The following is a 13,399-nucleotide window of genomic DNA, read 5'->3' on the forward strand; positions in this document are numbered from 1 at the left end:
GCCCAAACATTGCCTCCTCCATGCAGAAGGCAACTTTTTGCAATCTAAACCAGGTGGCTTTGCATGGCAACGCAACTCAGGGACTGAGACCTGGGCATAAATTGATCCCTGCACCAGACACCCTCTTCGGAGTCCTTTGCAGCTCTACAACTGAAACTGTACCCTCTTGCCTCATTCCAGCGCACAGCTCAGTTGCAGGGCAAATAGTCTGCATGCAGCAGGTGCCAGGTTCACTCCCAGTTAAAAGGGTCACAGGTGCCAGGGCTGGGACCAACAAACGTCTCAGTCCTGACCCAGCTGCTACTGGGCAGTTTAAGGCAGCTTCAGACTTATGAGTGCTTACCTTGCTGACTATATTCTGCTGAAGGCCAGCCGAGATCCGGTGATACCTCTCGCTACAGTCACAGTAACTGTCGTTCTTCCCCTCGGGGGTGGGCAGTTCTGGCGCCGCCAGCATCCCCCTGCTGTAGCTGCTGCTGTGGTTGTAGCTGGGGCTGGTGGCGAGGCCCCGAGCAGCAGCGGGCAGGTGCGGGTGCCCCGTCCAGTTGCCCTGCCCATCCGTGCCCTTGCACCAAGAGACAGGCTGCACCAAGAGGAAGCTGTCCGAGAACTGGCTGAAGCCGATGAAGAGGGCCGGGATCCAGGTGAGCAGGATGAGGGTCTTCTGGTGCCCGCCGCCCAGCCCGCCCAGGAGAGGCAGCACCGAGCCATCGTAATCCAAGAGCAGCGGGTTGCACGACCCGGAAGGAGGCGGAGGCGGAGGCAGGCTCTGGATCTCCGCCGCCAGACCCCCGGCAGGAGGGGCGGCCGTCGCCGCAGCAGCCGCAGGGTCCGCCTCCCCGGCCGGCAAAGAGCCGTTCTCCTCGGGTAGCTGCCGCCCCCCTCCTCCACCTCCTCCGCCGCCCTCTTCTCGTCGCCGGTCTATCGCCATCCGGAGAAGCTCACATAGAGAAGATCGGGGCCGGTGCTGTTGCTGCTGGTGGCGGCGGCGGCGCGCCGCGCGTACCGGCGACGGCTGCGATCCAATGGCCGGCAACCTTGTGGCGATCGGCGCGATCCGAGGAGGCGGCTTTCCCGTCAGGAGTCTCCGCCAACACGCACATAGGGGTCCGGTTCGCCGCGGAGACGGCGGCGGTGGTCTCTCCCGCCTTTGCCTCCCCGCGCGTCAAGGCGCGCCCATCCTCCGCCACTCCCAGCCCGCCTTTCTTCCCTCCCCAGATAACCTTCGCGCGTCTCCGTCGACGTGCTCCCTGCACACACACCCGCCGGCCACCAAGACTCTGCTGGGCGGCCTGGAGCCCAGGGTTATCCGAACTATTATTATTTTAAAAAGGTCCCTTTCAGGTCACTGCGGCTGCAGCTGGCGGAAGGACCCGGCGCCTGGCTCCTCGCGGGGTCTCGCCAGCCCCGGTTGCCGCACATCAGGCTCCTTCGGCCCTGGAGGCGGCGCTTTCTCCCTCGCGCGGCGAGGAGGGTCCGAAGGAAGCGAATCCCTTGCGCAGCGGCGGCGGCGGCGGCGCCTTCTCCTTCTTCGGTGGCGCGTCGCCTCAGCTCTCCTCAGGAGGCGGCCGGCTTCCCTTTCTCGGGAAGGGGGTGGGGTGAGTGGGGAGGCCTGGCTCGTCTCGCCCTTTCTTCCAGCGCTCGCCTCGCAACCTGAAAGCCCAGCCCCCTGACCCACAGCCCGCCTACGGCTCCGCCTCTCCCTGAGGTAAAGGTAACGAGGGCTGCTCCGCCGCAGCACCTGCTGCTGCCGCCGCCGCCGCGGGACTAACCCGACGCGACCACCCGGCTCCCCCTGCAGGGGACGCCCGGGACGGCCCCGCCCCCTCCACCCCTGAGGGAGCGAGCGGCGCGAATTGCGCCCCAGAAGTGGCGGGCGGCCTCGGCGCGAGCGCCCGGGGACGGGGTGCCCGGGCGGGCGGTTCGTGAAGGGACTTCTCGTGGGGCAGGGGGCGGGGGGAAATAGGCCAACACAAACCGGGCGTCTGTTTCCCCTCTGAGCGTCTCTGCGTATGTCCCAGCCGGAGAACCGAGCGGAGTCTCCTGTGAGAATACAGAGAGGGGTGTTCTCCTGACTGGCTTAAGCTGCAGTCCTGCGCACGCTCAGTCAACCTCGAGTAAATCCCATTGAATTCAGTACGTCTGAGAACAGACGTGAGCTGTCCTGCAGCACCCAGCCCTGTACCTTTGCACCAGCCTAGCTGCCTGCCTGCCTGCCTGCAGTGCCAACGTAATATTACCGCAGTGCAAGTCTAACCTTTTGTTCTGTGGCTGATATTGCTGGTATCTCAGGCGCTTTCAGTTAGAATGGGGCTGTGGATAGATTATAAGGGAAACCCAATGGAAATCAGACGCATTGTGTTTGGTGTGTATCCTGATTGTCCTTTCTTAGATGTGCATATGTATTTTTTCAAAAGGCCCTGACATGTTTGAATTAAGATATAACAACCTGACTGCCTTGCACCATTTAGAGGCAAGGCACAGAAATGTGGTTTTTAAATTTATTTATTTATTTATTTACAAATCTAATTAATATCTTCAAGTCAGGTGCTATTTATGCAAGATGTACTAATATGGCCACATCTCTTTTTACAACGCTTTCTACCGTTATTTTCTGGGAAACCTCATCTCCCGTAAGGGAAATAATAAACCTGCAGATGCTCATTTGTGCTGCATCAGATGTTTAAAGAACTAATATAGTTGTATTGTTTGGGATGCTGGAAGCAAAAACGGCTCAGTCCTGCTCAGGTGAGGAGCAAACAGAAGCAAGGGTGAACCAATAGGGGCTGCCTCCCAAAGCATCACCACACACATGATAAACTGTCCGCCAAAAGAAAAGGAGAAAGAGAAAGAGAGAGCTTCCACGACAGCATGCAAAACAGGCTTTTGTTTTTAGTTTAAATGGATTTTCCACTGCAAAGGGAAATCTGTGTTAACTTCTTCTTTTTTAAGTACAAAGTGGCTTTTTGGTGACAATTATGTCATGTGAACAGTGTGAGAAACTTGTGTGCATGAGCAGCACCGATTCCACAGCAAACCTCTGACTGGTTTAAGCCACTTTGCTTCCAAGTGGACACACAGAGGATTGTTCTGTACAAATGTCACTGGCACTGCAATCCTATTACTCAGAAGTAATTCCCACTGTAATAAGTAGAACTCGCTCTCAGGTAAGTCAGTGCGCATACTAGGATTGTGGCACAGTCTGAGGTTTTTTTTATATCCGCACCAAACATTTTAAGAACATGGCTTTCCCCCCAAAGAAGCCTGGGAAATGTAGTTTTCACACACATACACAGAGCTACAATTCTCATCACCCTTAACAACCCACAGTTCCCAGGATCTTTGGGGGGAAGCTGTGTGCTTTAAATAGATAGTGTGGCTGTAGCCTGAAGCTCTGCTTTGGAAAACCAACCTTGGCAGTTGCACCTCACCCACTTCCTGCTGAAAGTTTATTAATTAACTGGTTGGACCAGTTTTGAAAAGGTCAAGTGATCACCTAATTCCTGAAGGGTACTGGCCCCAAGTTTGTGCTGCATGTAAGATTGACTGGTTTTGCTGTTCCTCTTCTCCCCTTGTCTTTGTAAATTGGAGCTTGAGGCTTTATTTCTTAGTGGTTGCTGTACAGTGGTACCTCGGGTTACATATGCTTCAGGTTACATACGCTTCAGGTTACAGACTCCGCTAATCTCTCTGCAAACAAATCAAGCTTTGGGTCCCTCCAGAGTAGAGGTGTACAGTGGTACTTCAGGTTACAGACGCTTCAGGTTACAGACTCCACTAACCTAGAAATAGTACCTCGGGTTAAGAACTTTGCTTCAGGATGAGAACAGAAATCGTGCTCCTCTGGTGTGGCGGCAGGCCTCATTAGCTAAAGTGGTGCTTCAGGTTAAGAACGGACCTCCGGAACGAATTAAGTACTTAACCCGAGGTACCACTGCACCACTTTTAAGTAGCACTAGTTTAGGTAATGTAAGTCATATCTGAATCAGGTTTAGCATACATGTGCTGGTGATTGACTAACAGAAATCTGTGTGCTGCTATAACCAGTGGTGCAGTTAGAAAGGTAGCAATTATGATGCTTTAGATAGTAATGTGTGCTTCTTCACTAGCTAGCTAGCTAGACAGACAGCCCTGCTGTGCTTGGAGATTCCCTTTCTCATCCTGTCTACCAGCGTGGCCCTGGACCTCTGCTCCCCAAAGTTCAGCCATGATAGTATCCCTGACTGCTACTGTTGTGGGCTGCCCCAATCGTGTTGGGGGGGAGGGTCAGATTTGAAAATTTCTGGAAAGGGACTTAGTGCTGACGTTACCACTCTCCCACCCACAACATGTTGTCCCAAATCTTCCCAAGGGGCATTTTGTGGCCACTTACTTTCTGGAGTGTCACATAACCAACCCTGTTCTTGGTGGACTTAACTCTGGGTCTAAGATAACTGATTTGGACATGTTGGATTTTCTGGGCTAGCCTACCTCTCCCCCCCGCCTCTTTTTACTTGTCTTTGTTCTTGTACTCTGTCTATATCTCAGCGTGTGCTTCTTTCAAAACCCTTGTATCTCTTCTCTGAGTCTGATGTCCTCAGAGCTTATTTTTTTACTTTGTTTTTGTTGCGTGTTTAATGTTTCCCTTTTTAAAAAAGTAGAAATATACGAAACCACATGCACAGAAGTCTAAAAAGATTACAAATCATTATCAGGAAAAAAGGTTACTACTGCTAAAGAACTACAAACCCTGTTCCCAGCCTAGACTCTTGTGCATGCGACCTATTTTCCGTTGCTAACGTTCTGTCGTTTTCTCTTTTATTTCTTGCTTTATATTATGCGGGAGCATAAGTTTTCAGTCTCACACCGTGCATCTTGATACATCTACTTTGTTGAAATTTAGCATGACTGCATCAGGCTATGTCTATGACATCACTGGTAATGCCAGTACGACGTGGTATTGAGCCAGGATGCAGTTGTGATTCTGTAGTCCAGCCTTACCCTGTCCTTCACTCTGTGCTTGGAGTTGTTGACTAATGGAGGAGTTGTCAACATTGTGCTTTTCTAGCACGGCAAATATATGGAACCCATTTGTCTATGTGAGTCTACCTCCCTTTGCATTACATTTCTACAGGGAATATCTGTGGATAATGGAGGGATCCACACTGAAGAGGGATTGTGATGCTGACAATACACAGTTAAGATTTGTGATGAATGTTGGCATACCTGTACCCATCTCACGCTTTGCACCTTATTACTTATTTCTGAGCCTTGTTCTGCACAATCATACTGGCCATCTGCAATGTCCAGCTCCTATGCCCTTTTGAATTGATGACTAATTTCCCTATGCTGTCACAAGGGCCAATAGATGTGATCCGATCCTGTAGGTTTATTCCTTGAGGGAGGATATAATTAGACTATGAAACTGTTTGTTTCAGTATGCCAACCCTCATAAAACAGTAGTAGATGATTTGTTAGTGCATGTATGTCAGTTCCTCTGCTGTTCCACTGCATCAGTTAAAACAAACAACCATAACCAAGCCTTCAGCTCATATTTTATATGGCACATATATGCTACGTTGAGAGTCTGCATTCTCCTGGGACAGGTTATTACAATGAAAATGGAATTGGTTCGATCTCTCCATATAGCAAGACCAGACCATATGAAGGAGCATGTCCCTTAAAACACAGAACCGCCAGAGGATTTGGTACGATGTATTTTTTTTGTTTCTTGCAATGTTTCATTGTTTAGATTTAAAAAAAACAACAACTTTCAGGGAAGCTGAGAATAGAAACATGAGAATAACAATGAATTTCTTTTATTAAAAAAAAAGTTATTTAAAAGAGCGCTAGCATTGGAAAAGAAACAAATTAAAAGACTCCAGATCAGAACAGTGCATTCGTATGTACATTTTCACAGAAGCATTGGTGTCAGCAGGATTCCCTCCCCCCCCCCCGGGAGTTGGAAGACGAAGTAATTACTACCAAAAAACAAGCATACATAGTGTTATTGGGGGGGGGAGAGTAGACTGTATGCTGAGACCCTTCTAATCCCTGCATCCAGCAAGTGTTAAAATATATGGAAGGATTCAACTTCCTGGAATAGCCTGGTTAGCTTCCTGGTGAGGTAATAGCTTAGGTAATGGGCCATTAAGGGAACAAAGGAAGTGGATCTATGCCAGATAGCAAATGTTGTTGTTGTTGTTGTTTAGTCGTTTAGTCGTGTCCGACTCTTCGTGACCCCATGGACCAGAGCAAGCCAGGCACTTCTGTCCTCCACTGCCTCCTGCAGTTTGATCAAGCTCATGCTAGTAGCTTCAAGAACACCATCCAACCATCTCATTCTCTGTCGTCCCCTTCTCCTTGTGCCCTCCATCTTTCCCAACATCAGGGTCTTTTCCAGGGAGTCTTCTCTTCTCATGAGGTGGCCAAAGTATTGGAGCCTCAGCTTCACGATCTGTCCTTCCAGTGAGCACTCAGGGCTGATTTCCTTCAGAATGGAGAGGTTTGATCTTCTTGCAGTCCATGGGACTCTCAAGAGTCTCCTCCAGCACCATAATCCAAAAGCATCAATTCTTCGGCGATCAGCCTTCTTTATGGTCCAGCTCTCACTTCCATACATCACTACTGGGAAAACCATGGCTTTTACTATACGGACCTTTGTTGGCAAGGTGATGTCTCTGCTTTTTAAGATGTTGTCTAGGTTTGCCATCGCCTTTCTCCCAAGGAGCAGGCGTCTTTTAATTTCGTGACTGCTGTCACCATCTGCACTGATCATGGAGCCCAAGAAAGTAAAATCTCTCACTGCCTCCATTTCTTCCCCATCTATTTGCCAGGAGGTGATGGGCCCAGTGGCCATGATCTTCGTTTTTTTGATGTTGAGCTTCAGACCATATTTTGCGCTCTCCTCTTTCACCCTCATTAAAAGGTTCTTTAATTCCTCTTCACTTTCTGCCATCAAGGTTGTGTCATCTGCATATCTGAGGTTGTTGATATTTCTTCTGGCAATCTTAATTCCGGCTTGGGATTCATCCAGCCCAGCCTTTCGCATGATGAATTCTGCATATAAGTTAAATAAGCAGGGAGACAATATACAGCCTTGCCGTACTCCTTTCCCAATTTGGAACCAATCAGTTGTTCCATATCCAGTTCTAACTATCCAGTTCTAAGATAGCAAATGGGCTCCCTCAAATGATTGGTAGTTAGAAAAACCACCGGAGTGGAGAGTTTGATTTATGTGAGCCAGCAGGCTAAAAGCTGCATGTAGCAGGCTGGGAAGTGAGAAAGACAGTGATGCCTGATCTCTGCTTCGAATCCAGGCAGAAGCAATATCCTCTTGGGGTGTTAATGCTGTGAACCCCTCCATCATAGGCTCAATTTGTATATATGTGTAAATATACCATATATCCTAAAGACACCTCTGCTGTACCTCATTCCAAAGGAAACACGAACCCTGGGTAAGCGCCTGGAACCCCTGTAATCTTGCACCGCACAGAGATTGGGGTTGTCTGCAACAATATGTTCCTAGCAGCAGAGAACTGGTCCATCATGTCAGGTGGATCTGGTGATTGATCGGCCATGGGGCCTGGGTGGCCCTAGCTGCTGAGAAGCTAATATTGCAGGTGTAGCTCCCCAATGTTTCTCAACAGGTATGAACAGCTGTTCATCCATAGACTTGGCATCTAGACAATCTTGCTCCATCAGCAGCTGAAAGGCTCAGTTCTTGCGACCTGTTATCACTTGCATTGCTGCAACAATAAGCTTCACAGCCACCCCTCCCCAATTTCCCTAAAGCGCACACACCCACACCCCAGGATAAACAACACAGGATGTTATGTATTGAATAGGATCCAAAATGCAGCAGTCTGATTGGTCCTAGAACAATAGGATCCAAAATGCAGCAGTCTGATTGGTCCTAGAACAATGCAGCAGTATGATTGGTCCGCAGGAGCCACCCAATCCAGCTCCAAGTGGAAGTGAATCCGCAACCTGATTGGCCTACAGGAGAATCCCGGAATTAGCCAATCATGTGTAGCCCATTGTGTAAATAATGTATATAAAGCAGATATTTCGGGGAAACTTTCATTCCTCCTCACCACTATGAGCTGAATAAAGAGCATGAAATCCACTCTCGACTCCGAGTATATTTCACAGGACTAAACTTCAGAGCTGGCCTATGCTATTACTTCTTCCCAGTAAAATGGGTACAATAGTATAGGGTTACTTTGCATGGCTGGTATAGCCTATGTGCAATATGGGTATAATGGGGATGGGTCTTAACTGCATAGGCAATGGCAAGGGGAGCAAATTCTTTTGGGGCCGAAATAAGCTCAGAGTTAGAGAAATCACAAACTCCCATTTATGGTGGGGGTGGGATGCCCTATTTTGAATAAACGACTGTAGAGAGGATACTGTTATAGGTCCCATTTGTTCTGATTCTCACTTGTTCTGAAATATTGTAAGAGAGGGATGATGACACTGAAGCAATATTTTGCTTTGCCTGTATCACAGAGGACAATATTTTGGACTCGAATACTTTATCTAACTTATTTCCCTTTTCACCCTAGAAAAACAGATTAAACTATTCCCATACAAAATTCTCTGAAAGCAAAACTATTTTAGATTAATTACACATGCATAAAACATAAGAACTGTAATTTCTTTCCCACAAACAAAAGTGCTATCCAATAGAGCATTGTGGTTAAGAAATCAATCTTTCAAAAATCAATGTTAAAAGTTCAACCTTCATCTCGTTCTTTATGCACTAAAATGCAAACTCTTAGATCACGGTAAACTATCTAACACAATTGTGAACTTTGCCGCATGGCATTACATTTACAGGCATTTGCCAAGCAGAACAAAATGTCTTAGCAACTTGAGAGTCAATTAGGTAAGTATACAAATCAAAATGAAGAGAAAATTAGTCCAACTGAAGCCAAAGAGTTTGAGGCTCACAATTGTGAGCTGGTGTGCATATAGACTTGCCTGCTTCCATCACCGTGCATCGAAAGTGAATAAAGTTTAAACTTTACTTACAATTGGTATCAAGGGACATGGGTGGCGCTGTGGATTAAACCACATAGCCTTGGGCTTGCCAATCAGAAGGTCAGCAGTTTGAATCCCCGCAATGGGGTGAGCTCCCATTGCTTGGTCCCTGCTCCTGCCAACCTAGCAGTTCGAAAGCACGTCAAAGTGCAAGTAGATAAATAGGTACCGCTCCAGCGGGAAGGTAAACGGCGTTTCCGTGCACTGCTCTGGTTTGCCAGAGGCGGCTTGGTCATGCTGGCCACATGACCCGGAAGCTGAACGCTGGCTCCCTTGGCCAGTAAAGCAAGATGAGCGCCGCAACCCCAGAGTCGGCCACGACTGGACCTAATGGTCAGGGGTCCCTTTATCTTTACCTTACAATTGGTATAATGAGCTAGCAGATCATTTGGTTCTCAGTATAAAGGTCTGTCTGATCCCCTTTAGTAATAATAAGAGGCAACATAGTTTGAATCGCTCTGGTGAAATCAATAGCTGTATTATGAAATCATGCTGAACCCTGGTTTGGTTAATCATGATTTGAGCTTACAAATGTTCAAAAGCCATCCATAGTTGTGAAGTACTTCTCTACTTTTGATTTACACCTTCTCAGCAAGGTTGTAAACTGACAATGTAATAATAGCCATAACGATGGTTTGTCAATTTCCTGTGTGATCCAATACAGTACATGTCTGTTCAAAACTATGACCCTTTGAGCTCTGTGGGAGTTTCTCCCAGGTAAGTGAATGTAGGATTGTAGACATCTGCAGCAAACCACCATTGGCAGAAACCATGTTTTGCAAACCCACTTCATACTATGGTCTTGGATTATAGTTTGCCCACCACTCCCAGTCATCATGCCAAATCATGTTGGTTGTCATGTTAAATCGGGGGTCACCAACATGGCATCCATGGGTGCCAGGGGTCCTGCTGGCACCTGCTATGGTATGCGCAAAAGGTCTCAGTAAATATCTCCCCATAAATACACAAGAGGCTTTTGCTCCTGTTTATGGTGGCTAAGCCTCTCCTGCTTTAAACACACCCCTTTAAACAAACCCAAATTTCATTGCATGAGTGCTAGCCTGCTGAGATTTTGCTCAGTTTCTGCCACCATCACAGACAGTGTGCAAAAAATCCATAAGGCTATGCAGGCTTCAATGAAAGTTAGTTACAGTTGCTTTTGTAAATCTCATTAAATAAGATAAATGGCGGTAGTTCACATTCCTTTTCAAAAGTAGACTTTGGGAAGCTTTCATCTTTTTCAGGTGAAACATTTCACAAGGAATTTTTTCTTGAGTGATCTGTAGGATGCTTGTGCAGTGGACATTTAGAAGCTTCTTCCAATTCCTCAGGCTCCAGCATAATATTTTTAACGACTCAACAGAATATAAAGCAACTGTCCTTTGTTCCTTTGAATCTTTGCTCTAAGTCAAAGGTATAATTGTTCAAAGCTGCTTCAGAAGCATTCTTTCTGAATTAAGATTCTGGTTCATTTTCAGGGGTAGTGGCAGAACATGATTCCCCAGGCTGAGACATCTCATCATAAAAACTGCTATTTCTTATTTCTTTTTTTTGGAAATTGTGCCAAAGCCCCCAATAACTTCTGCTGCAAGACACGTTTCCTGCAGAATTTTGGGGCATCAATCTCTGAGTTGTTTTCGTTCTTCAACAAAACAGCAGTGTGAGTTTACTCTGATTCGAGAAATATTCCTCTGGCTTGTAAAAGTTTGTATCTGTCATATAGAACGCTTGAAAGAACTTTGGTCCAGAACTTAGACAATAAAAGGTTTGAAAATTAACTTTTCGGTGCTTACATTTGTTATCAGCGGCAACCAATCCAGTGTTTTCTCTAGTGTGTCCACAAAACCTCAACGTTGCCAAGGTCCTACCTTACTCGCAAGTAATAGCAGCCCATGTGGTGGCTGGGGCCAGCCTCCCGACATCAGCTGAAGTAATGCTTATCTCAGGAGGTTGGGCTCACCATCACAAGGACTACTGTTGCTTGTGATTGAGATTAGTGTGTCAGATTTAATTCAAAAGCATGCACCAGTGCTTCCAGAATACCTGGAAGACTGTGTGTTAGTGGATAGGCAGCTTTAGCATGTGTCAGACTGAGAATGGAATGAGCCACATGTCTTATCTCTTACAATCCTCCAACACACAGGGCCAGGACTGAGAAACACAAAATGTCGCATGCTACTGCGGTAATAATTCCCCGAAGATTTAGTGAATGGGAAGCACATGGAGCATACACAGCAAATCAGTTTTTTGACACGAACACCTTTTATTTCCCCTGATGTATTGAAGCCATTATCAAATCCTTGACCTCTACAGTTGTCAAGAGGAATGCCTTGATGTGCCAACCTTTCAGTTAGCATTTCAGCTTCCCACTTTTTCCTATTAAAAAAACCAAAAGCATGGGTAGGCAACCTAAAGCCCAGGGGCCAGATTCGGCCCCATCGCCTTCTAGATCCGGCCTGCAGACGGTCCAGGAATCAGCGTGTTTTTACATGAGTAGAATGTGTCCTTTTGTTTAAAATGCATCTCTGGGTTATTTGTGGGGCCTGCCTGGTGTTTTTACATGAGTAGAATATGTGTTCTTATTTAAAATGCATCTCTGGGTTATTTGTGGGGCATAGGAATTCGTTCATATATATTTTTTTCAAAATATAGTCTGGTCCCCCACAGGGTCTGAGGGACAGTGGACCAGCCCCCTGCTGAAAAAGTTTGCTGACCGCTGCCCAAAAGTTTATGAACTCAGAAACCTTTATTAATATTCAATGTACCATTGTACAGTATTAATTACGAATTGCAGTATCAACTCACATTTTTCCTGGTGGGAGACATCAGCAGTAGGATAAGATTGTGTGTGTATGTGTGCCCTTTTCATTCTCTGCAAGGGTGGCCATCTGCACATTGTGACTCCCCCATGACTGATAAGCAGCCTGTCCTCACACTGTTCTGTCCTCCTTTTGCTTCTGCTTCACTTTAGCCAAATGATTGCAAAGTAATGCTTTCAGAATGAGCTATTAATTGAAAGGTTCAAAGAAAGTTGTCATTGTGTGGGCTGCCAACCAAATAACAACAACAACAACAACAACAACAACAACAACAACAACAACAACATATTTATACCCCGCCCATCTGGCTGGGCTTCCCCAGTCACTCTGGGCGGCTTCCAACAAAATATTAAAATACAGTAATGCATCAAACAATAAAAGCTTCCCTAAACAGGGCTGCCTTCAGATGTCTTCTGAATTATTATCTCCTTGGAATGCAAAGCCTCTTGAAGCAAGATTTAAACATCCAACCATCTTTCTGCTATTTCTTTTATCTTGCTGTATCTGTTGTTGTTTTTTTTACCCACACCGTCCACTCCATGCCCACCCAGCAGTGACTGCAGCGATTCCTTTCACTGGCAGCAATGAGTATTATGCTCTATGCTCTTTCCATATTCACAGGAAGCTGCCTTGAACTGAGCTGAACCCCAGGCCCAGCTAAGGTAATGGTAAAGGGAGCCCTGACCATTAGGTCCAGTCGTGGCCGACTCTGGGGTTGCGGCGCTCACCTCGCTTTACTGGCCGAGGGAGCCGGTGTACAGCTTCCAGGTCATGTGGCCAGCATGACTAAGCCACTTCTGGCGAACCAGAGCAGTTCATGAAAACGCTGTTTACCTTCCCGCCGGAGTGGTACCTATTTATCTACTTGCACTTTGACGTGCTTTCGAACTGCTAGGTTGGCAGGAGCAGGGACCGAGCAACGGGAGCTCACCCCGTCGCAAGGATTCGAACCACCAACCTTCTGATCGGCAAGCCCTAGGCTCTGTGATTGGCAACATCTCTCCATGGGTTCAGATAGAAGACATGCTCAGCCCTACCTGAAGGTACCACACATTGAACCTGGGACCTTCCGAATTCAAAGCACATGCTCTGCCACTGAGCTATGGCCCTTCTGCAGGTTGTATTTTTATTATTTAGATTGCAGCATTTCCCCCCACAATTGGTGACTACCCTTCATTTTTTTGCCAACACACTACCAGGAGGAGGGCGGAAGGGAATAAACACAATGTTCAAATGCTACACACTACAACCGTGTGGTTACTTTATACTTATTTTGGAGCAGGTGGCACTGTGGTCTAAACCGCTTGGGCTTCCAATCGGAAGGTTGGTGGTTCGAATCCCCGTAACGGGGTGAGCTCCTGTTGCTCTGTCCCAGCTTTTGCCAATGTAGCAGCTCAAAAGCACACCAGTGCAAGTAGATAAACAGGTACCGCTACGATGGGAAGGTAAATGGCGTTTCCTTGTGCTCTGGCTTCCGTCACGGTGTCCCGTTGCGCCAGAAACGGTTTAGTCATGCTGGCCACATGACTCGGAAAGCTGTCTGTGGACAAACGCCG

General features: G+C 47.2%; 1 protein-coding gene and 1 long non-coding RNA gene across 4 annotated transcripts in view; one reads left to right on the forward strand and one right to left on the reverse strand.

Annotated features, from left to right (window-relative positions):
* SLC22A23 (solute carrier family 22 member 23) overlaps positions 1-1,969 on the reverse strand; it is a 110,559-nt gene extending 108,590 nt beyond the window's left edge. Inside the window, exon 1 of one of the 3 annotated variants that reach the window (XM_082234393.1) lies at positions 344-1,969. In XM_082234393.1, coding sequence (XP_082090519.1) covers positions 344-931 — 588 coding nt within the window. In that variant the 5' untranslated portion in view covers positions 932-1,969. The remainder of the gene's footprint in view (positions 1-343) is intronic. The other 2 variants (XM_082234391.1, XM_082234392.1) reach the window with 2 other exon arrangements.
* A 906-nt stretch (positions 1,970-2,875) lies between these two features.
* Positions 2,876-10,802, forward strand: LOC309538995. Its single transcript, XR_014222588.1, has 2 exons — positions 2,876-5,687; positions 10,503-10,802. It is a non-coding gene; the product is annotated as an uncharacterized lncRNA (long non-coding RNA).
* Positions 10,803-13,399: the final 2,597 nt, after the last annotated feature.

Source organism: Podarcis vaucheri (assembly GCF_965113315.1).
Source record: "Podarcis vaucheri genome assembly, chromosome: 8".
Taxonomy (NCBI): domain Eukaryota; kingdom Metazoa; phylum Chordata; class Lepidosauria; order Squamata; family Lacertidae; genus Podarcis; species Podarcis vaucheri.